The sequence below is a fragment of the Carcharodon carcharias genome, chromosome 14, assembly GCF_017639515.1.
Source record: "Carcharodon carcharias isolate sCarCar2 chromosome 14, sCarCar2.pri, whole genome shotgun sequence".
Lineage (NCBI taxonomy): Eukaryota > Metazoa > Chordata > Chondrichthyes > Lamniformes > Lamnidae > Carcharodon > Carcharodon carcharias.
The window spans coordinates 52,207,689-52,230,374 of NC_054480.1; the positions used below are offsets into that span (position 1 = coordinate 52,207,689).

Consider the following 22,686-nt stretch of genomic DNA (forward strand, 5'->3'; position numbering starts at 1 on the left):
AGGGAAAACATTCTATCACATGGCAACTCCAGTACAACAACATTAACTTATCAATCATGGGGCACAATGCTAACAATAGACTGTGAACTAGATGGAGATTTTATCCCTGTGGTTATTATTTAGCTTTTTCCCAGTAATCTCAACAGAACCCTTCCCTAAACTGGCAAGCATATTACGAGTATCAGCACCCACCAAACAGAAATCCCAATATGATTTTCATTAAAGAATAAAACACAAAACTTGCTGAATGTCAAAATCTGAGGGCTACCTGCAAACCAACCCTCATTATTTTTTCTTTATTTGTTCCAGAGTTGAAGAAAATGATCAAAAGGTTTAAAGTTTGGCACTCCAATAAGTGAATAAGAAGTACAGCAGATAGCTGTGCACAGCAGTTTACAAGAGCTGTTTATAGAGGGGAAGCCTTGTTAAGCAATGCAACAAATCTCTGCAAAGTGCCATGCATGTTTAATTTTTTCCAATAACTTTTGCCACTGTAAACGTTCTGTGTTTAGGCGATCAGACATTTTGGAGGCAAACAGCTGAAAATAGGAGGGGGGTGGGGTGCTGGTTGATCCTGCCAGATTGGCAGACTTTCTCATGTGGAAAAGAATGCTCTCAAAGGTCCCCCTACAGAATAAGAGCAAGTCAAGCCAGTAAGCCCTGCCAGAAATAACAAACAACGGCTTTCCCCATCCTTCCCGGGCAGTCAGCACCAGAGTATTACAACGGTTGCCATAGAGCTTACTTTGCTATCATAACAAATTTGATATGTGCAGTTATAAAAGAGTGCACTGTATTTTTCAGACTTGAAAATTAAATTTTTGTTGTTTTGTCAGAGCTCCAGCTTATTTCTGTCTGGGTGCTATAGGCAGGGACTCCCTGAGTTAAAGCTGCAGCTTCCCTTCTTTTGCTCACGTAGGCTATTTTTGCATTCTTTAAAAAAATTTTCATACATAACTTACCCTGAATGTAATCTGGTCTCCATTCAATACTCAAACTTAGTCTATAATACATTAAAAAAGTATATCCCACTTGCTTTGCCTTTGTAGGCTGTAGTTCAAAACTGTCAGGAATCAAATCTTCTCTACATACCTTATTAAAGTGTTCCAGCCTTTGGAAGAAGTCCCATGTAGTTTCTGTAAAAAAAACTCAGTTTCACTGGTGCAACTTAGTTTGGTAGGCCCTCAAATAAAAATGTAGTTGGTTTCTACAATACTACAATAACCTTCTTTACTAACGATCCTGACAACAATTTATCCATTAAGACTGGAATATCTAAGAAAGAACATTTTCCCAGCTAGCCCACCTAGGCCAATCAAAGAGAAGCTGTTTCTTTAGATTCTATCCATGACAGTAATACTGCAACCTATGTAAAGCACACTGCAAGATCAATAATTAGAGCTGTAAACTGGCCTCGATTGATTTACTATGCATGGACTGGACTGAACTGATTTAAGTGATTCAATTAGATTAACTTGGCTGGATTAAGTTCATTATTATGCATATTGTACTTTAACATTTAGATAGATAAATTGTTGGATTAGCAGGAAAAACAATTTCTGAATTGTAGTAGTAGGAAGACAATGCATAAGATTCAACACAACAAAAAACATTACAGAGATTGCAAAAACCAACAACAAATACAAAGGATAAATGCTATGTTGTGTCTACTTTGACAGTGTCATGTCTTGATCATTGGAACAGAAGTAGACCATTCAGCCTCTCAATTCTGTTCCACCTTTCAATTAAATAATGGGTTTTTTGTATGTGAACTCCATTCACACATCTTTGCTCCATATCCCTTAAAAACCATCAATCTCAGTCTTGGAAATTTCAATTGACCCAGCATTCACTGTCTTTTGGGAAAGAAAGTGCCAGTTTCCACTACGCTTTTTCTGAAAAGTGCCCCTTGATATCGCTCCTATTTGACCTAACTCTAATCTTAAGATTGTGCTCTATTGTTCTGGAATCCCTCACCAGAGGAAATAGCTTCCCTGTTATCTACCCTATTAAATTCCTTTTTCATTTAAAGATTTTGATTATTGTAATATAATCTTGGGGTCTTCCTGACTCAATTAGATCACTCTCAACCATATATTTCTAGTATAATTCTGCCGTGCAGTGCCTGAAACAGAATGCTATACTCCAGCTGGGTTCTTACCGAGGTTCTCTACAACTGGAGGATAATTTCTTCACTCTTGTATTTCAACCTTCTTGAGATAATAACCAACATCACATCAATTTTTAAAAATTAATTTTTGTACCTGTGCATTCATTTTTAATGATTTGTATATATGGACATCCAAACCCTTTTGCTCCTCCACAGCTCCTAGTCACTACTATTTAAAAATTATTCAGAATCAATTTTATCAGATCAGATGATATTGTACTCCCCATCATTGAGTTTCATTCACTTCAGTTTGCCCATGCACCTAATCTATATCCCCCTGTGACTTATCTACACAAATTGCAGCATATCCTAATCAGAGCTGGATTTTTGCTGAGTCGGGAAGACTCCACAGCCCTTTAAAAATGGTGAGCGAGACACAAACACGGAGGTCCCGCCCTCATTTCCAACAGCAGGGGAAAAGGTTAGGGCGTGATTCACACTGGTCGGAAACCCAAACTCAGCAGGGCCATATAAATTTAGTGCTGGATTCAAATAGACTCATTTTGGCTGTTCCAAGGCTTTAACTTGCACCATAGGAGTCTTGAATTTATGAGGTAGGTATAAACACTTTTGAAGGGTGTATATGGTCAGTTTACATGTCAAGAATTCAAGTTTTTTAAATCCACTGCTCTTTAAGAACTTTGGAAAAGTCGGCTCAAGCTGTCAGTGAGAGTTCAAAAACACCATCTGTTAGATTTCTTTGATTTACAGGCTATTTGCTTTAAATTAGAAAAAACATGACCACTGTGTTGACATTTCTCAAGAGCTGTTATTATGTCATTGTGAATGCTTGGCTGAGTTTCAAAAGTTAATGAGAAGGGGTGAAGGGTAGAGGGCCTAACAGCTTCCAAAACAACTTGGTCTTCTAATTATCCCACCTTGGCACTTGTCTGCCTCTGTGGCCACCTATAACCTGCTTCCGTGGTGGCGGGCATGACTCTATCCTATCCCCATCTCTCTGGAGCAAAAATTGGATCTAACGGGGCCCTTTCAACCGAGGTGGGTCTGCAAAGTCAGGAAATTTCACCACCTTTGTGGTGCAAACCTGGCCCTCAGCCTCATCTAAAAATTGGGCTACATACTATTAGTTCATTAGTCCATCATGTGTTCCAATTATTCAGTAAGTTTACAGCATTCAACCAGATGATATTATCGATAAGGTACTAAACAATGAACCAGGACTGGTTAGAGATCTTGTCAGAGTAGCACACGTAAGAGAAGCTGAAAAGGATAAATTATACAGTTAAACAAAATGTTAGGGTGCTAATGAAAATGGTGGATTTGGGCTAGAAGCCTTGAAGTCAAAGTGCATAATCTTACGTACAAAGAACTAAATTAGCAAATTTTAATCAGAAAGTAAATCAGTGTTCAGAACCATAGTTTAACTTTGAAGAAGAGATGAGGATGGGTTAAAGGAAATGAAAGAACAAGAACATAACAAGAACATTAGAATGGGAAATTTCTAGGAATAATCAGGTTGGCAAACCAAAATATCTGAGTTGTAATTATAATACATAAAGGGGGTGATTTTTGCTGGCTTGTTTGGATGCCAAAATGCTGACCACAATGGAATCTTTAGCTGAAATGTTGGTTTACCTACACTTAATGCAAGATATCATTTTGATAAAGGAGCTGACTAAGAATGCTCCCCCTCGGAAGATCACTAAGGGGCTGACTGCAACTCAAATTACCTGCTAGTGCTCATCAATGAGGCAACACAACATTTTTATGGCTAGCTTTTGAACTAATGCTCTTTCCTAACAGCTGATTGGAAATCAGCAAGTAATGGCTGAGGATTTCAAGTGCAACGTAAAGGCACAGTCACTAGCTATTGGAGGTTTGAGGACAACATTTGAAATACATCAGAAAACTTTCAAGGACAGTTTGCCAGCACTTTATAAACACTCTGTCAATATTTAATCTGGAGATTCTCTGAAGATTTCACCTAAAAAGGTTAAATATTGTACTACTCCACCTTACTGAACACATCATACATATTAGCAAGAGAAAGGGATTGCTTGGTCCATCTTGCTAGGGTTCCCCCTTCATCTACAGGAGGAATGGGAGGAGGGCATGAGGTCAGGCAGAATGCAACCAGATGTTGCAGGGGACAGAGCCAGGAGGGTAAGGTAGATCCTTTCTCCCTTCAAGAAAAGGACATCTCCCCTCCTCAGAACCTCCTGTGCCACATCTGAGAACCTGTTCACCCTCTCTCTCGGTACCTGAGCCATCCTGAAATATGCCGATGCGTTTCAGCCAGCACACCTTACACCTATATAAGAGGGTACGTGAAGTCTACATACATTGCTCCATGAAATCTGCTTCTGATTAGCAATTGAGTGCTACATCTTCAGATGTTTGTTTTAGTACCTCCAGGCAAGCTAAAAGCATAGTAATCAGCAATTAGTCCCAAATTTGTGTGTTAAATCCAGACAGGCATGTCTTACTAGCACATGACCTATTTAGTGCCCATTTTCACCCTTTCATCAATATAACTCCAAACCGTTCAATAGCTCAATGCAAAGTTAGGTACAAGGACCACAGAATGACAGAAATTCAAGATGGTATTTTTCTCTAGCTTTTGTGAAGTTAACTAGTAAGGCACAAAATTATCCGCTCCCCCAATGAGTTAGTCCACTCAGTATCTGATCCATTCATAGCAGGAAAGTAATAGGTTTGTGCTAATTAATTTGAAGCATTAGATTTGTATTGTGCCAAAACATCTCAGAGTACAACACACAATGAAGAATTTTGAAGTGCACTATCCACTATTTTTTTGGGCACACTTGTTCACTTGTCTTAGCATTGTTATAACTGGTTTCAGGAACACTTGATTTGGGAGAGGAAATCAGACAGGATCTCACTCCTGATCATTATCCAGTGACCACTCCTGTAAATGTGCATTTGTAGATTATTAGAATTATCCTTATAACTCAAGCTTAACTCAAGAAACACCGTATAAAGAAAACACCTTAATAATGAGCACATGAACAAGATGCAAACAGAGATCACACCTCATCAAAGTCTTCATGAGAGGAAGAATGGGGCAGAAATGACAAATAAAATTGGTTAAAATAATGCTCCTGGCCTTTTAAACAAATCAAAGGGAGCTAGTTAGATTTAATAAGCAGAACTGAATTGAGGATAGACTATCATTTTGAAATTACAAGTGAAGGAAGTGTTTTTTGTGGATCTATTGATATCCATCCAATGATATCAAAGAAACTTCAGGAGGAAACAGTGAGAGTGCTGGCAAAAACATTATAGTAGCTCAGAGACGGTAGCAAAACAGCTGACATAACAACAGTGCTTAAAAAAAGGTTAACCCATAAAGACTAAGAAGATGTAGTTAAAGTGGTTTAAAAGTTTAAAAAGTGCTATAAATGGGAAATATTCCGGATGGAAACAAAAGACGAACATAGGGCCTGAGGAACAGTCATCCACTACTCCTAATTATCATTAATCATGATTGATTAATAACATCAAATTGTGGGGAAAAGTTCCAAAAAGATCAGGAATGACAAAGATTGGCAAATGTCTTCTAATATTGAAATATGGAAGGGCCTGTAAATTAGATGGTGTAATACTAGGAGCTAAATTAGATAGTCCCTGAAAATGGGTGCGATTGATTGCAATGCAAGCAGCATGCCAACTTTGTGCTGCATGCTCATGTCAATGATTTCAACGTACTGTTAATTGGCTGGACGCCTGAGTGGGGGCAATAGTGCGAGTGACTAACACCATTTAAAGTTAGCCAACACTGCTTAAAGCTAGCCTGCGCCTCTTATAAGAGAGGAGTATTGTGGCTGGACCAGGTACTGGCAGTCATGCAGGAGTGATTGGGTCCTGGGAAACATTGAATAATAGCACAGTATGGGAAAGAGTGGACTCCAAGTTTTTGGAGGCTGCAGTGCAGGCCTTGGTGGAGGAGATGGAAAGTGAGAGAGATGGTCCATATCCGCACTATGTTAGACGGCCCTCCAGACAATGTCCAGAAGACAGTGGAAGCAGATAGCTATGGAGATCAATGCCTAGAGTCAAGCCCAAAGAACCTGGTGCCTCAAGAAGTTCAATAGCTTCGTACGAGGGCTAAAGGTCAGTGAATGCATTTTCAAATGCATCACTAGCTTCAGTGTCTGCTCAATTCACCACACCCCCATCAACCACCTACCAATAATCTCAATCAATCAGGACTCATACCAATGATTCATTGCTGAAAACCTCACATCTGCACCCCACAGCTTGAACACACTGCCAGCTATTCAACCATGACATCCACATCAGCCAAACAGATCGCATGACACACATTGGTACAGTTTCTTCTTTTCTGTAGGACAAGGTGGTACACAACTAGAGGAGGCAGGCTTTAACCAGAGGAGGACAGAGACTTGTGCATAGCCTGAACCTGGTGAAGGAGATGGTGCTGGTCATTATCAGGGTTCTCATTGCTGGGACTGGAACTATTGAAGCTGATGTTATCCTTATACCTAATCTTCTTTCTCACATCTCACCACCCCGTCATCCCACACGTTCTTCTGACCCACAAGCTGCAAATGGTGTAAGCAGGCATCATATACTCAGTCTCCTTCTCCTTACCACATGCTTATTGTTGTACCTTTCTCCTTTCAGTTATCCAAGTAGTGGAATCTGACCTGGTAGTACAGGGGTAGCAAGAGAACAGTGATGATGATGATTTCACACTCAGCCACCAGCTCTGATGCTAGCGCTAAGTTTTCCACAGTGTCAGTATCTGATACACATGGACAACTGGCCAAGTAGCTGCAGCAAGGGCAGAGGGCAAAGATATCACAGGTGCCAGCTAACCAGAGGCTGGGGGTGGGGGTAGCGTAGCAAGGTTGCACACAAGTTAATGCTGCAGAGGACTCAGGTGAGCACTTCAATGGGACAATCTACAGAAAAATGCAGATAAGTATACTAAACAAAATGCTTGGTTGCACTGAGGGGTCTCCAGAAAATCTGTGACTGGTGTCAAGGAGCATGAAGGAGTCCAGCACATTGGAACAGGGCTTTGTACAGAGTTCGAAGTCCATCTATTTCAATGTGGTATTGGCCAGCTCCATCAGCATTTTTGTGGCCCAACCCTAATGCAGCATCTGATAGCCCCTGTCTCAGCTTCCATCTCAGCACAAGCATCTTCCAGCAGAAGTAACAATGTGGCAGTGGAAGCTCAGACTAAAGCCATGCAGGGTCAGTTTGCTGCCATGCAAGTTCAGACTGCTGCCAGCATAGCTGTGGATCGCCATGTGCAAAGGATCTTGCAGTGCATCAGTCCAGCAACAGTTTATTAGGATTGCTGAGGCACCACCTTAGGAGTGGCTCCGTGAACCTGTTGTCCTCAGTCAGCAAGACATCAGGCTTCTTCCCACCACTGCCATTCTGCCAGGGTCCTTGCTGTTGCATGTCAGCTCTGCAATGCAGACTTCTCCTGCCCATGATGAGACATAGACCAAGAGCTGCTCAATGGTGTCTCCAAGGCTATCTGCAGGTATCCTCCACTGAATGTCAGCAGCTTTTCACCAGCCATGCTGCAGCCACTTGGGCAGCAGGGTAGGAGCACTAGGATAGACAAAGCACATGGAAAACAGGCACCAAGGGAATGCACAAGGGTGATTAATTGACTTCTGTATACAATATCAAATGATTTCGTCAATCAATTTGATGTGGAATGTTTGTGTTGTGGTGGTTTTTGGCATTGTGGCCAAGTGGACACTGTGACAAAAGAAATATAAGGTGTTGGACTGTTGGTGAATGGGGAATTGGGGTTGTAGTTACTGGTATCACAGCCAAATATATTCTTCACAGACAACTTGAGCAGAAAAAGGCTGTCAGGGTTACTTGCTTCTTTTTTCTCCTCCTCATGCTGCTGCTCCTGAGTTGCTCAATATGTAACTGCTGGCAAGGGTTGTACAGCATGAAACAAATTAGAATGAATCTTGACATGCACTCAGCCATATACTGCACGGCTTCTCCAGAGTGATCCAGGCAGCATCCCAATAGTCTGCTCTACATTTTGCATAGCAACATGGCTTTCACTGTATGCATATTGCACACATGTGGTTTGCACAACAGAACCATGAGCCATGTCGCAGCAGATAGCCCTCGTCACTCAGTGGTCACATTTTGTACAACTATGGTGGCTGAAATGTAGCTGGCACAGTGAAAAGCTGCAGAATGAAGGCATCAGGGCTTCTGCTGAGATACTGGGCATTGACCTTCATGATTCTCTACCTATGATGACACATCAGTTGGATATTGAGGAATTGAAATTCCTTTTGGTTTCAGTATGGTCTATAGTTGACATGCTGCACCTACAAAGCAATGTGCATTAAATGGCATCTTGCCAACAAAAGTTTGCTTCACCTGCTTCGCTACAGAAAGAAACCAGATTCATAAAGGTTTATCGCTAGCCACCTTCTGAGCCATTGGCAATGTGGTCCTTCCCCTTCCTCAAGGTTTCAGATGTGGCTGCAGCAAGTGGCAGATTTAAGTGAGGACATCCTTATTGAAGTGCAGACATCTGTCACAGTGTCTTTTGCTGAGGCACAGGTAGAAGAGTTGCTCCCTGAACACCATGGGCAGATATAGTTTTCTGCTAAGAACCCTTTGCCCCCTCCTCCTTCTTCCAGCAGCTTGTCCTGCTCTGCATGATCTCTTTCCTTCTTCCAGTCATGCTTTTTGCTAAGGAGAATGACTATTACTGCATCCATGTCTGTAAGTAACCGATTTGTGCAGAAGCTTGGAGTCAGCCAAAACTCTTGAGCACCTGCCACAGCACTCCCTGTATACTGTTGCAACTTTATACAACTATAGAAAACAGCAAACACTTGTAGGATTAAAGCAATGGCCAGAAGAAATCAGTGATCAGCTAACCTGGAAGCAGTCAGTGATCCTTTTAAACAGTGCTGGTGGGGCATCCTTCCTGCTGCATGAATGAAGATTCAGCTGTGCAAGGTTGAGAAGGGGCTGGAGAAATGAGCTCCAATCGGTTGGTGTCAAATCAGCACTAATATGGCATCCAAAAGTGTGCGTGCTGCAGATGTCATTTTATATAATAGCACCCAAAGCGCCCACCAGTCTGGATCCCAATTTTGCACCTGAGCTTAAAATCTACAATGGCAACCCTTACAAAAAGTGAAATATGTAAAGAAATTGGGAATGAAAAGTAACGCAACATCAAACCTTACTGGTAGTGTAATGTTGCAGTCAAGGTGGCAAATGAAATCGTCGGGTGCATCATAAGTGCTTAAGGAGAAACGTCTAAGGGAACAATGCTTACAATGTCTTAACTGAAAATAACCAATACAACAATAAAAAACTAATGACAAAATGTTTAAGGTTTTGCCAGAACTTTGAAGGATATTACCTGCAATCTTCCTCCTCTAACTTAAAAAGAATATAATTGCTCTGGAAAGAATGTAATGACAGGCAAATAAAAAAGATTTCCAGCTACAGATTTTTTTGGCAACACAAATGTATCGAAAGCACCAAGATTAGGGCATAACACCAAATTGAGATAAGGTGGATAAAATGATGTTGAATAATGAGAGCAACTTGTATAGTAGAAATAGAAAAGAATATGTTCTTTGTACAGGAGATACTGCATAAAACAAAATTACAACATTTCGTTAAAAAAAATGGCCAAATGAAGGCATCTTCAATAGTTGATGGTACAAATATGGAATAAGCTACCCCTAATGCAATGACACTCATTTAAAAGGCATTTCTGTAACAAGATCAATTTTACAGTTATGAGTGAGACCTAAGAAATGGAAGGGGAATTTAGAATAAAGATTTCAATAGAATTCAAGTTAAAATGAGTTCAAATCACAGAATTGTTTGCATATGATAAGTAAATCAATTGTCTTGATTAAGTGTAATTGTGTTGCATTTTCAAAATGGATTTTATATTCCCTTTATTTTTATTCTTATACAATTAAATGCAGCTGAAAACATGAACAGGAAAGTCAGGAGTGTGATGGAATACTCTCCACTTGCCTGGAAGAGTGCAGCAGTGTGTACTACCTTGCCAAAGCTCCTTAGACAGAATCTTCCAAACCCATGACCTCTACCACCTAGAAAGACAAGGGCAGCAGATGCATGGGAATGCCACCGCCTGTAGGTTTCTCTCCAAGCCACTCACCATCCTGACTTGGAATTATATCATCATTCCTTCGCTGCCCTGGAACTCCCTCCCAACAGCATTGTGGGTATACCTACACCACATGGACTGCATCGGTTCACAAAGACGGCTTACCACTATCTTTTCGAGGGTAGTTAGTGATGGACAATAAATGCTGGTCTAGCCAGTGATGCCCCCATCCCGTGAAAGAAAAAATAATAATTTGGAATAGTTTTTGATTGAGAAGTATCCATGATGCTGCTTTTTAGCCAATAGTCCAGGATACAACAATCTTTCACCAGGATATTTTTGATTGAATTCCATTCAGGGATGATATTTAATAAATGATCACTATAACATACTGCTGTGTTTGGAGTTTTCTGTACCGGAGATAATTGAACTACATGGGCACAAATATCTAAAGAGCTTCAAAAATTGTTGGCAGTACTGATACCTTACATGAATGGTTATTTTGTTGGTTGCATTTTTCCTTGTGATTCAAATGAAAGTAAAAGCAACAATATAATAATTCATCTCAATTGACTTTGGTTCATAGGGATCATTCGCCATTTACATTTCCATAAATGGAACTCAATAAAATGGCTTCTACTTTTTTGTTTTACTCATTGATAGGATGTGGGTATCACCAGCAAGGCCAGCATTTATTGTCCAGCCCATTCTTAATTGCCCTTAAGAAGCTGGAGTTTCTTTTTTGAACTACTCTGCTGCAGTCCATGTGGTGTTGCTACATCTATAATGCTGTTAAGGAGGGAGTTCCAAGGTGTTGACCAAGAAACAATGAAGGAACAGCGATATATTCCCAAGTCAGGATGGTGTGGGACTTGGAGCAGGACTTGCTGGTGGTGTCATTCCAATGTGCCTGCTATCCTTTTCCTTCTAGATGCTAGATGTCAAGGGCTTGGGAGGTACTGTTGCAGAAGCCTTGGCCAGTTGCTGCAGTGCATCTTGTAGGTGTAACAACACAATGTAGCCATAGTATGCAGGTGTGGAGAAAATTAATAGTTATAGTGGTGGATGGGGTGCCACTCAAGTGGGCTGCTTTGTCCTGGATGGTGTTGAACGTTTTGAGTGTTGTTGGAGCTGCACCCATCCAAATAAGTGGACAGAATTCCATCATAATCCTGATTGTGCTTTATGTGGTGGAAAAGCTTCGGGGAGTCAAGAGGTGAGTCACTTGCCACAGAATTCCCAGCCTCTGACCTGCTCTTGTAGCCACAGTATTTATATGGCTGGTCCAGTTCAGTTTCTGGTCAATGGTAACCCCGAGATGTTGATGGTGTGAAATTCAGCAATGTTAATGCCATTGAATGCCATGGGGAGGTGGTGAGATTCTCTCATGTTGGAGATTGTCATTGGCTGGCACTTGCATGAGAGGAATGTTGCTTACCATTTATCAACTCAAGACTGAATGTTTTCAGGGTCTTGCTGCCAAATGGAACCAAAAACTCTACAATCATCGCTGCAAATCCCCACTACTGAACTTATGATGTCAACCGCCCACAAAACACAAGCCAGGAGTGTGACAGAATAGTGCCCACTTTCCTGATGGCAACTCACCCAGACCAATGTAGGAAAAAGTTCAACAAGTTATCAAAGTCAAGTAAGATATTCAAAGGAGCAGGGGTAAGTCTTTTAAACTCTCGAGCCTGTTCTGATTCAGTGAGATCATGGCCAACCTATGACCTAAATCCACATATCCACCTTTGGCCCTTTTCCCTTAATGCCATTCATTAACAAAAAAAAAATCAGTCTCAGTTTTAAATTTAATAAGTGATCTAGCAGCAAATGCCATTTCCAGAAGTGAGTTCTGACATTCTACCACCTTTTGCATGGAGGAGGGTTTCCTAATTTTATGCCTGAAAGGCCTGGCTCTAATTTGCAGTCTCAACGCCTAGCCCTAGACTACCTAACCAGCAAAATGGTTTCTCTCTCTTTCTACCCTAAATAGCTCCCAAAACACGTTGAAATTTATGCAGGTCAATTGCTATCATGCAGCACAAATTTAGCACATTTACACATTCGCCTCTTGGACATCACTTCTGTGATTATTTTTTATTCATTCATGGGATGTGGGCTTGGCTGGTTGGGTTAGCATTTATTGCCCATCCCTAGTTACCCTTGAGAAAGTGATGATGAGCTGCCTTCTTGAACCGCTGCAGTCCATGTGATATATGTACACCCACAGTGCTGTTAGGGAGGGAGTTTCATAATTTTGACCCAGCAATAGTGAAGGAACAGCGATGTATTTCAAGTCAGGATGGCGAGTGACTTGGAGGGGAACTTCCAGGTGGTGGTGCTCCCATCAATTGACTGCCCTTGTCTTTGTCCTTCTAGATGGTAGTGGTTGTGGGTTTGGAAGGTCTAAGGAGCAGGCTGTTGCTTGACTAGTCTGTGAGACAGCTCTTCCAATTTTGGCACTATCCCCCAGATGTTAGTAAGGAGGACTTTGCAGATTCGACAGGGCTGAGTTTGCCGTTGTCGTTTTCAATGCCTAGGTTGATGCCGGGTGGTTCTTCTGGTTTCATTCCTTTGTTGAGACTTTTTAGCGGTTTGATACAACTGTGTGGCTTGCTAGGCTATTTCAGAGGGCATTTAAGAGTCAACCACATTGCTGTGGGTCTGGAGTCACATGCAGTTAAGGACGGCAGCTTTCCTTCTCTGAAGGATATTAGTGAACCAGATGGATTTTTACGATAATCGACAATGGTTTCATGGTCATCATTAGACTTATAATTCCAGTCTTTTTATTGAATTCAAATTCCACCATCTGCCGTGGCGGGATTCGAACCCAGGACTCCAGAGTGTAACCCTGGGTTGCTGGATTACTAGTCCACTACACCATTGCCTGCCAAAATTTTAAGCCTCATTTACATTGCCTTTTTCTCTTTGCTGAACAAGTTAGTGCACAATGCTTGTTGGAAGCAGAAAGAGGGATCCCCATTCTGACTCCTTTTGAAACTTAGCTGGACCAGCCACAAAAATACCAGCTGCAGGAACATGTCAGAAGCTGGATATACTGTGGCGTGTGACTCCCTAAAGCTTTTTCACCATCTACAAGGCACAAGTCAGGAATTTGATGGAATATTCTCCACTTGCTTGGCTCAGTGCAGCTCCAACAACTTTACATCTCCTTAGGGATGGGCAATAAATGCTGACCTTAGCAGTGATGCTCACATCCCATGATTAAATATATAAAAAAGGTTATCTTGCTATTGTTACAGTGGCATATCTGTGGCAGATGCTGAAGCCGACACCATCTTCCCACTGCCAGTCAGGTGCTAAAGCCCCTGTTATTTCTCCATGGCAGCCTTCTGTATCATTACAGACACATAGCTTTTCATCCCTTTCCAATATGTCCTGCATCCCAGGAAGATGTGTTCAATCATTCTGACCTTATGCTCCTTTTTCCTGAAGATCCAGCAGAGCAGCAGAAGATAATTAAACAGGAGAAGGAAGAGCAGCTCAAGGAGGACAAAGAAAAAGGCCTTTCTTTTTATTCTTTCTTCGGATATGAATGTCGCTGCAAAGCCAGTATTTATACCCCATCCCTAAGCATCCACCTTTCTGAAGGTCGGGTGGAAATGATGATGGTTGGATAGCAACACAGCATCCACTAAAATGCCAAGCCTTTTCATCTTAACACCTGCATCACTTGGCTCACCTTATCCTGGCACCAGTGGTGGAGGGAACCAGTTAGTCATAGACATGGAAGCTCACTGGGTGACGCACAAAGCATGGGGGACCTGAAAATATGGCAAGTGAGAGAAAATGTGGCATCTTCTCTACAAAGGCTGAGTAGAAGGTGCTTAAGGACATCAGAGTTCTTGACTCAGCTTCAACGGTGCCTCAATTTTTTTTTATTCATTCATGGAATGTGGACGTCCCTGGTAAGGCCAGCATTTGTCAGGTCCCTCATTGTCCTTGAACTGAGTGGCTTCTTCAGCCATTTCAGAGGGCAGTTAAGAGTCAACCACATTGCTGTGAGCCTGGAGTCACATGTAAGCCAGACTGGGTAAAGATGGCAGGTTTCCTTCCCCAAAGGACATTGGTGAACCAGATGGGTTTTTATGACAATAATTTCATGGTCACCATTACTGAGACTAGCTTTATATTCCCTATTTTATTAGTTGAATTTAAATTCCACCAGCTGCCATGGTGGGATTTAAACCCCTGTCCTCAGAGCATTAGCTTTGGCCTCTGGATTACTAGCAGAGTGACAGTACCACTACACCACCATCTCCCCCAAAGATACTCTGATATACAGCAACGCCATGGAGGTAATATCTGTTCTGCAGGGTCTAGAACAGCAAGTAACAGTTGCATTCACAGGTCTGAAGTAGATTCCCAGGTTAAAAGGGAACCAGGAACAACTTGGGGCCTCCTGCCTCCATGGAAACAATGACAGAAGCTGTGGCAGCAGTGTGGTACATAGTAGACAGCACCTGTAATCTTGCCTTGTCTAAGTAAGTGACTCAGGGCTTTCAGGGTTTGGGAGCTGCCATCACACCAGCTATCCAGCCGATGATTGGGGCCCCAGAATTAGGGAAATGGTTACTGTTCAAATGCTTGATGATACCATAATAAAGTAGCTCATGCTAGAACACTATCCTTTTCCCTCAGAACAGCATGTTGTATTCAATTGTTCGGTGGTTGATTGTGTGCGTCTGTTGACTGCTCACTGTGTTGTATGCTGTTATAAGTGGGTGCTATAAGAAACATAAAGCAAGCAGTAAGTACGAGAAAGCAAATATTTTAGAAGCATCAAAATAAAGCTCCTGTTCATACATAGAACCTGGTTTGTCACCTCTGCATAACTTGGAGAGGCACAAAACACACTACAGCATGCCAGTAGGATCTAGCAGATGAAGCCTGGCTGCCCAACTCACTTCAAAGACACAGCAGTAGTTCCAAGCTAGGAGTTAGCTGTCAGGAGTTGACAGCACCTCAGTACCAAGACTGTACAGTCCTTCCTTCTTCATCCATGGGCCTAGAGAATGAGTGTCACCAGGCACATTAATCATGAACATCCGAACTGTGTCTCACTTGACATTCACAAGGGCACACCTTTCATTAGAAGTAACTGGGTAGTGATTAGAAGTGGGAATCCTGGATGGTTTTCCTTCTGTTTGTTCCAAGGGCATTGTGACTAATCATAGTGCCCCCACGCCCCCAACCTCAGTGATCTGGCTGGTATCAGGTAACTCAATAATGGTCAGAAATCAAACTATAAACTTTATGGTCTTTATAGCCAAGTAACAGACTACTTGGTGCATCTACAATGGAGTCATGGAGGAGCATGGAGCATTTTTTAAAAACTGGTTTTGCTGAATATATTTAAATACTTATTCACAGGTTGGATTTCTATTTCGAAAGGTAGCCAAGATTTAAATGCATGTGCTATTACAATAAAACAGTGAGATTTAGCTTCTCCTGTACACAAGCAATACCACCAAGTTCTATCAGATTGTAAAACTCCAGGATCTACATAGTTAGCTTTACCACAAAAGCTTTAGTGGAATCATAATGAGCTGTATAAAATTCTTTGAACAGTGCCCAGATAGAATATCACTTTGATCGTTAATCCAGGGAGAGATGAAAAATGGCACTTTTAGCATCAATCTGCGATTAATAATTATGCACAGAATATGTAAAAATATTCCAATTGCCTTTTGAAAACTTCCAGCGAAAATAATGACTTTATCAGATTAGTGCTCATAGGGATGCAGCATTTACTTAGAAGAACTATACGACTGTATTTCAAAAGCGCTCCATGGGCTGAAGTTATAAGGATCTAGATAAGGAGTCCATTGAATTTTCTTTTCTGAAAAACACGTGCAAAGATATAATCTCTTATCTTTAAAACTGTCTTTCAGAAATGATGCAGCCTGAGCTGAGCTGAAGGAGTTTCTGTTTTGTATGGCTCTAAGTACTTGAGGCTTGATTTCCCTCATGATAGTTAGTGCTATTGAATTTGTACCAATTCTGGGGATGCAAAACAAGGATTGAAGACCACAGCATCTCCCCACTCCCTTCTCCTCTCCATCCCATTCGTTACAACGGCATTTACAATGCCTGCAGTTATTCTGAGGAAACACTGGGAAAATTCAGAATGTTTTACGATGAGCCCTTTAATGCTCTCTCAAAATGCCACAAAACCCAACAGTACAGACAAGATAGTAGCTACAAAACACATAGAAAATGTAAAAAATAAGTTAATTCTATAACAGATTCCTGATACTGGCAAGACCAGAAATCACAAAATTAATTGTGTTTGGCCTCACATTGAAGATTAGATAAAAGAAAAATAGGACAATGCAACCTCAAAAAAGTATTTTGTGAGCAATCTTCCTATCCACATCAAGTACAAAATGGCAGCTGTCGCAAAATTAAAGATTCTCTTTCAGCATTGCGAATTTATTTGCATGTCACTGGAATTGGGGAAGGAATTACGCTAAGTAAAATGGAAAGGATATTTTCTTCATAACACTAACTCAATACATCTAATGTTGTTTTTAATGCCAAGAATAGAACCAGTAACCAATTTGAGTTGAAAAGGCTGAACTACGCAACTTCTGAACAGATAAAAGCCTATTGCAGATCAGACAGCTTCAAATTGGTCTTAAAGTCATTTTTGAACTAAGGTTAGGAAGTCAGATACATATTGCAATTACTTTCTACCCACACATGAATTAAAAAACAGCTACAAAAGCAGTAAGCAGTTAAGCCTCTGGACAATCTATGGGGACATAGCAATTACCATTTTGCACTAAATATAAACTCGCCGTCTGACTCAAGATGCCCATGTAGTGTGTAAAACTACCTGAGGCAGAAGCACCAACTTAGTATTGTTGAGAGGAAAGCATGAATCCAGAAAAGCCCTGGATCTACACTCAATACAACCTTTGGATCCATGTGCCTAATGCAATATTAGGCTGTAATTATTCTCCCAGTTTTCTTTCTTTCTTCCTCTCCATTAGGGCTACAATTCCTGGAGTGAGGAAGGGCATGTACACAGTGGATTTCCTGTGTGGGGACAGGAATTTGGGGGTAGAACCTCAATCAGCTGGGCTTCTGCTCAATTCTAAATTCCAATCTGAGCTGGGGGAAGCAGTCTGATGAGTTTTCTCTCATCTTCTCCTACATCTGGCAGAGACTTTGAGGGCAAGTCCCAGGCCACCCAAAGAAATCTAGCCTGTATGTCATACAGGTCCATCAAGACATATGCCTCTTGAGAGCTGATGTGGATGCTATGCTGGGCCTTAAAGGCATCAAGCCTACCTTAAAAAAAGGCAAATAATCCCAGATAGACTCTGTTCTGCCTTTTCAGACGTGAATCATTCACCTTGTTTACTCTTCCCTCGTGCGAGACCCTCTGGTGACCAACTCCCTGCCACTTTCCTTCAAAAAGGTGGGTGACCAAGGGCCACTGGGTCTTCACCTGCCTGGCAGCTGCAGTGCACCCTCTTCTTGTGGACCGTATAATATCAAAACAACCCAGAACTGAAATTTAGGCCAGCGAATTCATTTCAAACTTGCTTGGCCACCTGCCTGCACCCTTTTGTTCTAGGTGAAAATTGACCATTAATTTCAATGCAGGTTTGCATGTTTTACTTTTCTCACCCTGTTGTAGATTTGTTCTGATAAAGCACAGTAACCTGAAGATAAAGCAGTGCTTGGGAACCCACCAAAATCTGAACCATACTAAGGGCAGCGTTGTAAGTAAGGTCAATCAATTTGAAGACTGAATTTCATGGAGCAGAAATACTGCAACCACATTAAAAGTTGCTGCAGCCATTTAGCTGAAGTCATGTAAATGAGTAACTTTTGGTTTTGTTATAGGCTAAGCTTTCTAGGGACTAAGGTAAAAGACTGAACTGTCGCTGATAGTGAGTTTTAGCTCAGTACAAACCGAGATCAAAGAACTTAATTATTAACAGAAAGTCATTCATCTTTATATCTCAGAAAAAAATAATCTTACGAAGAGATATGGGGTGAAATTCAACTTCGACAACCAAATAAACCAAGGCTGTAGTTTATAAGGTTAACTGTAACAATAACTGAATTACATTGTTTTAAAAACACATTAACGCTACAGAATGAGGCTAATACTAATTATTTTAACTGCAGTACTGTGTGAAAGCTTTTAACTCCTAATTTGCAGCCATGCACATCACAGAGATGGGTTCTCTGATGTGTGCGAGAAGCTGAGAGTCACTTCTGTACATGATCAGAGTCACTTAAGCTCTATAAATCATTTATTCATGTACAAATTATTTTTAAAGAAAGAAGTATGGAGAATTATTTGTAAGGTATTTAACTAAGAATTATTTGAAAAAAGGAACCATTTCCCCTGTTGCACATTAGTGAGTTGGACACTCAGACAGTGTTTTGTTACAGCTGCTTTATTACCAAGTACATTCGTGTTTTAAATATGAGGGCACGATACATTAACATAAAATTGGTACAGATTGGTTGTGAGTGTTTAACGTTGCATCAATCAATTCCTGGCAAATGTGATTTTCCAATAACTTCCCCAATTTCACATCAGTTACAGGGTCCATCAGTGACCCCTGCACACTGTGATAATTAAGATGTGCAAGCTCCAGCAAATACTAGGGTACTCAATGTAATAGTAGGCCGATGGAGATGAAGTACCGATATCCAAACAATGGAAAATGTTTTGTGGTTAAAAGATACCAGGGGCTGATTAAGGAGTTACAAAAGGGGCAAGTTATATTAGGTTCTGCTGAGAATGCTTTGAAATCACCCTCAGTGGAAAGAATGTGGGATTTATAAAGCCTTAATATACAGTTTATGAATTATCACAACTTCTTCCCCCTCCATTCCCTTCCTTTACTTTCTTCTCACAGGTTATTAGTTCTTCTGTAAATGTTAATTCTTGATTGAATACATGCAGCCACATGTAGATAGGAGTAGTGAAGAAACTGCGGCTGGGATATTAGTCATTGCCCAAAATGTGTTAAGCTTATGCTGACAATATTAATGGTTTAAATTTTTTTAAATGGATAAAAATGTTGATAAGTGTATTTTATTTCTATGTGAAGGTAAAATGATATAACATCTGAAATCTACACCTAGAAGCAGCAAACTCAGTTGAGATGAACAGCATATTGGATAAAAGCAAAATACTGTGGATGCTGGAAATCAGAAACAAAAACAAAAATTACTGGAAAAACTCAACAGATCTGACAGCATCTGTGGAGAGAAAGACAGAGTTAACTTTTTGAGCCCAGGTGACTCTTCTTCAGAATATATTGGATATTGGATAGCATATTGGATAGCCTGCCACCATGCCATGTGATATTCATCACCACTCAATTCCAATCTACCTGATTGTGATAAAAACAGAAAATGCTGGAAAAACTCAGCAGGTCTGACAGAATCTGTGAAGAGAGAAACAGAGTTGATGTTTCGAGTCCGTAAACGTCAACTCTGTTTCTCTCTCCACAGATACTGTCAGACCTGCTGAGTTTTTCCAGCGTTTTCTGTTTTTGTTTCAGATTTCCAGTATCCGCAGTATTTTGCTTTTACTTGATAGTGATAATTGGAATGAGCATTCAGAAGGATCAACATTATTTAATGCTGATGGTCTGAATTCAAATACAAAGTTCAAGACAAAGCAGAATGCACTAGTGTATTTTTGGGCTACAGGAAACCTGTACACATCCCTCTGATTTAGTGAACATTTAGAGGTAATTTCATGTTGTGGGCTACTGAGAACTAGACTGATGCTCCGCAAACTAATTTCATAAAGCACCCTTGCTGCAGTAGAAAAAGATTTCCATCCAGTCAGTCTGGGCTGGAGTTCAATTTCCAGAAATAAAAGATCATTGTGTCTGACCCATTGCGCTACCCAATTCCCAAGAACTGTCAACACCTGCTGCCAGCGAATGGACACATCCCATCACTAACACAATATAAGGATCATTTAGTCATCAGAAATATATAATCACACGCAGAGTATTGCATACTTGCAGGAAGAACATTAATAAACTATAAAGTGTTCTAAGGATGTGCATGAATTATTTGATCTATTCAATAGTTTTGTCCAAATATCGCTTTGGATTTAATGCTCATTGTTATCATTAAGTCTTAATTGTCCAAACTCAAAAATATGTGCCAATTTCACATATTTATCTCCATGCCTACATAGAAAGCTAAATTAAATTCCAAAATATTGCATCTAGAATTATTTTTTTATTTAATTCATCAGGATTGTTTTTTCTTTTCAAAAGTGTTTATTTTCCCTCATTATAATGGCAACAGTGACCTCCCTGAAATATCCTCTTTGAAACATGGAACAAGCACAGGAGGAGGCCATTTGGCCTATCATCTCTGTGTCTACCAAAAAAGACCTGTCCCATCTAATCCCACTTTCCAATTCCTGGCCCGTGGCTCTGTGGACTATGGCAGTTCAAATGCATATCAAAGTAATTTTTAAATGCAATGAGTTTCTGCCTCTGTAACCCTTTCAGATAGTGAATTCCAGATCTCAATCACCTTCTGGGTGAAAAGAAAATTCTCCTCAACTCCTATTTAATCCTCTTGTGCATTGAAATGTCATAGGAGGAAGAGGGGTTAATAAAGAAAAAGAAAAATGAATGAAAGCTTATCATTAGTAACATTAGAAAGTACATAACTAGAAAAGACTATGCAGTCCCATCAGGCCAGATACAAAAACAAAATGGGTTTCAAAGTTGAACAATGCATCTATTTTGCAATGAAACAACAGCTATCTAAATTGACGTCACTCTCACAATCTAATTCCATTGACTCTTTTTCTTAGATCATAGTCGTAAGTTTCAAGTTTTAATGCAACAGATAGTGGCCTTTCATCTCATAAGACGATGGTTTGCACCATGGTGGTGAGCTCTGTGTTAAGCTTCGCCTGATGTTGGTAAGGAGCCCCACTCTGGCATGGCAGTCCCTGCCACATTTGCTGCAAAGGAAGACACTGGGCTGAGGAGGTGCAGGATTTGTTGGCCTCTGTTTTCTCTGGGCCCTCTTCTCTGTCATGAGCTTTTCATTTCTGCTCAACTCTTCCAATGCCCTTCCAAACATTCAGCCTCCAGAGGTCACAGCCGCCAGCCATTGTCTCCCAGTTATCATTATCAATGTCCGCCATCTTCATATTCCCTCACAGGTATCCTTGCAGCAGAGGTATGGACACCTGGGGGGACATGATCCAGTCGTCAATTCACCATACAGAAGGTCATTGGGTATACGGTGTCACCCTTCCAATGAACATGGTTGAGCCAATGCAGATGTCATTTACTTAGCAATGAGTGTATGCTGATGGAATTAACACATTCCAGGACCTCAGAGTTGGTGACTTTATCCTGCTAAGAGATGTCAAGGATATGTCTGAGACAGCAAAAAGTGAAACGGTTCAATCTTTTTTCCTGCCTAGGATATATTGTCCAGGTCACACCACTGTTGGTTATGGCAGAACGCTAAGAATACAGGCTTGGTAGATTCGCAATTTGTTGTTCACAGTCAGGTTTCTGTTGTCCCACACTCTCTTTATCAGCTTGAACAGAACAGCTGTAGCTTCTGTGATGTGTGAGTTGATTTCAGCATGAAGTGACAGGCTGATGGTGATTGTGGAGCCGAAATGTGTGTAGATATCAACAACCTCTAGTATCACATTGACAATGCTGGTAAATGTCAGTATGGCAACATCCTGGCCATGACATTTTTCTTCCTGATGCTGATGGTCAAACCAAACTCTTTACAGGCATGAGAGAGTCTGTCCATTGCTGCTGCAGTTGTTCCTCATGTTAGTTGCAGAGCAACTCTTTGATGAGGGCTTGGCTGAACAGCTTTCTGTCAGTTCTGGTAAGTAAGTAGATACCCTCTGTAGATGACCTGAAGGCATATGACAGCAACAAAGAGAGGAATATGCCAAAGAGTGCTGGAACACAACCCTGTTTGACATGACTGCAGGTCTTAAAGGGTTCCAATGTTGCACCACTTTTGCTTACCTTACCCATTACGTTTTCATGGAGAGTAGATCACACTGAGCAGCTTTGGCAGACAGCCAATTTTCACTAGCAACTTAAACAGATCGCCTCTACTCACATGGTCAAATGCCTTGGTGAAATCGTTGAAGTCAATATATACAGGGCTCCTTTGTTCACGGCATTTCCCTTGCAGCTACCAGACTAAGAAGATCAAATCAATTGTAGATCTTCAAGTTCTGAAAGCACACTGGGTTTCGGGACAGAAGTGGATGGAATTATTAAATGCAAAAACACCAGTAAAAATCCCTTGAAGTTAAAATGGGATATAACTTATACCATCATCCAAAGACTGATTCCTCTCTACATCCCTC

At 40.9% G+C, this 22,686-nt stretch overlaps 1 protein-coding gene across 3 annotated transcripts in view; it reads right to left on the reverse strand.

Annotated features, from left to right (window-relative positions):
* Window positions 1-22,686, reverse strand: part of nfatc2a (nuclear factor of activated T cells 2a) — a 174,322-nt gene that overhangs the window by 31,077 nt on the left and 120,559 nt on the right. For 2 of the 3 annotated variants that reach the window (XM_041204464.1, XM_041204462.1), the window contains exon 10: window positions 1,093-1,136. The exons of the other annotated variant lie outside the window; for it this stretch is intronic. In XM_041204464.1, the coding sequence (XP_041060398.1) occupies window positions 1,093-1,136 (44 nt within the window). The remainder of the gene's footprint in view (window positions 1-1,092; window positions 1,137-22,686) is intronic. 3 annotated transcript variants of the gene reach the window in all.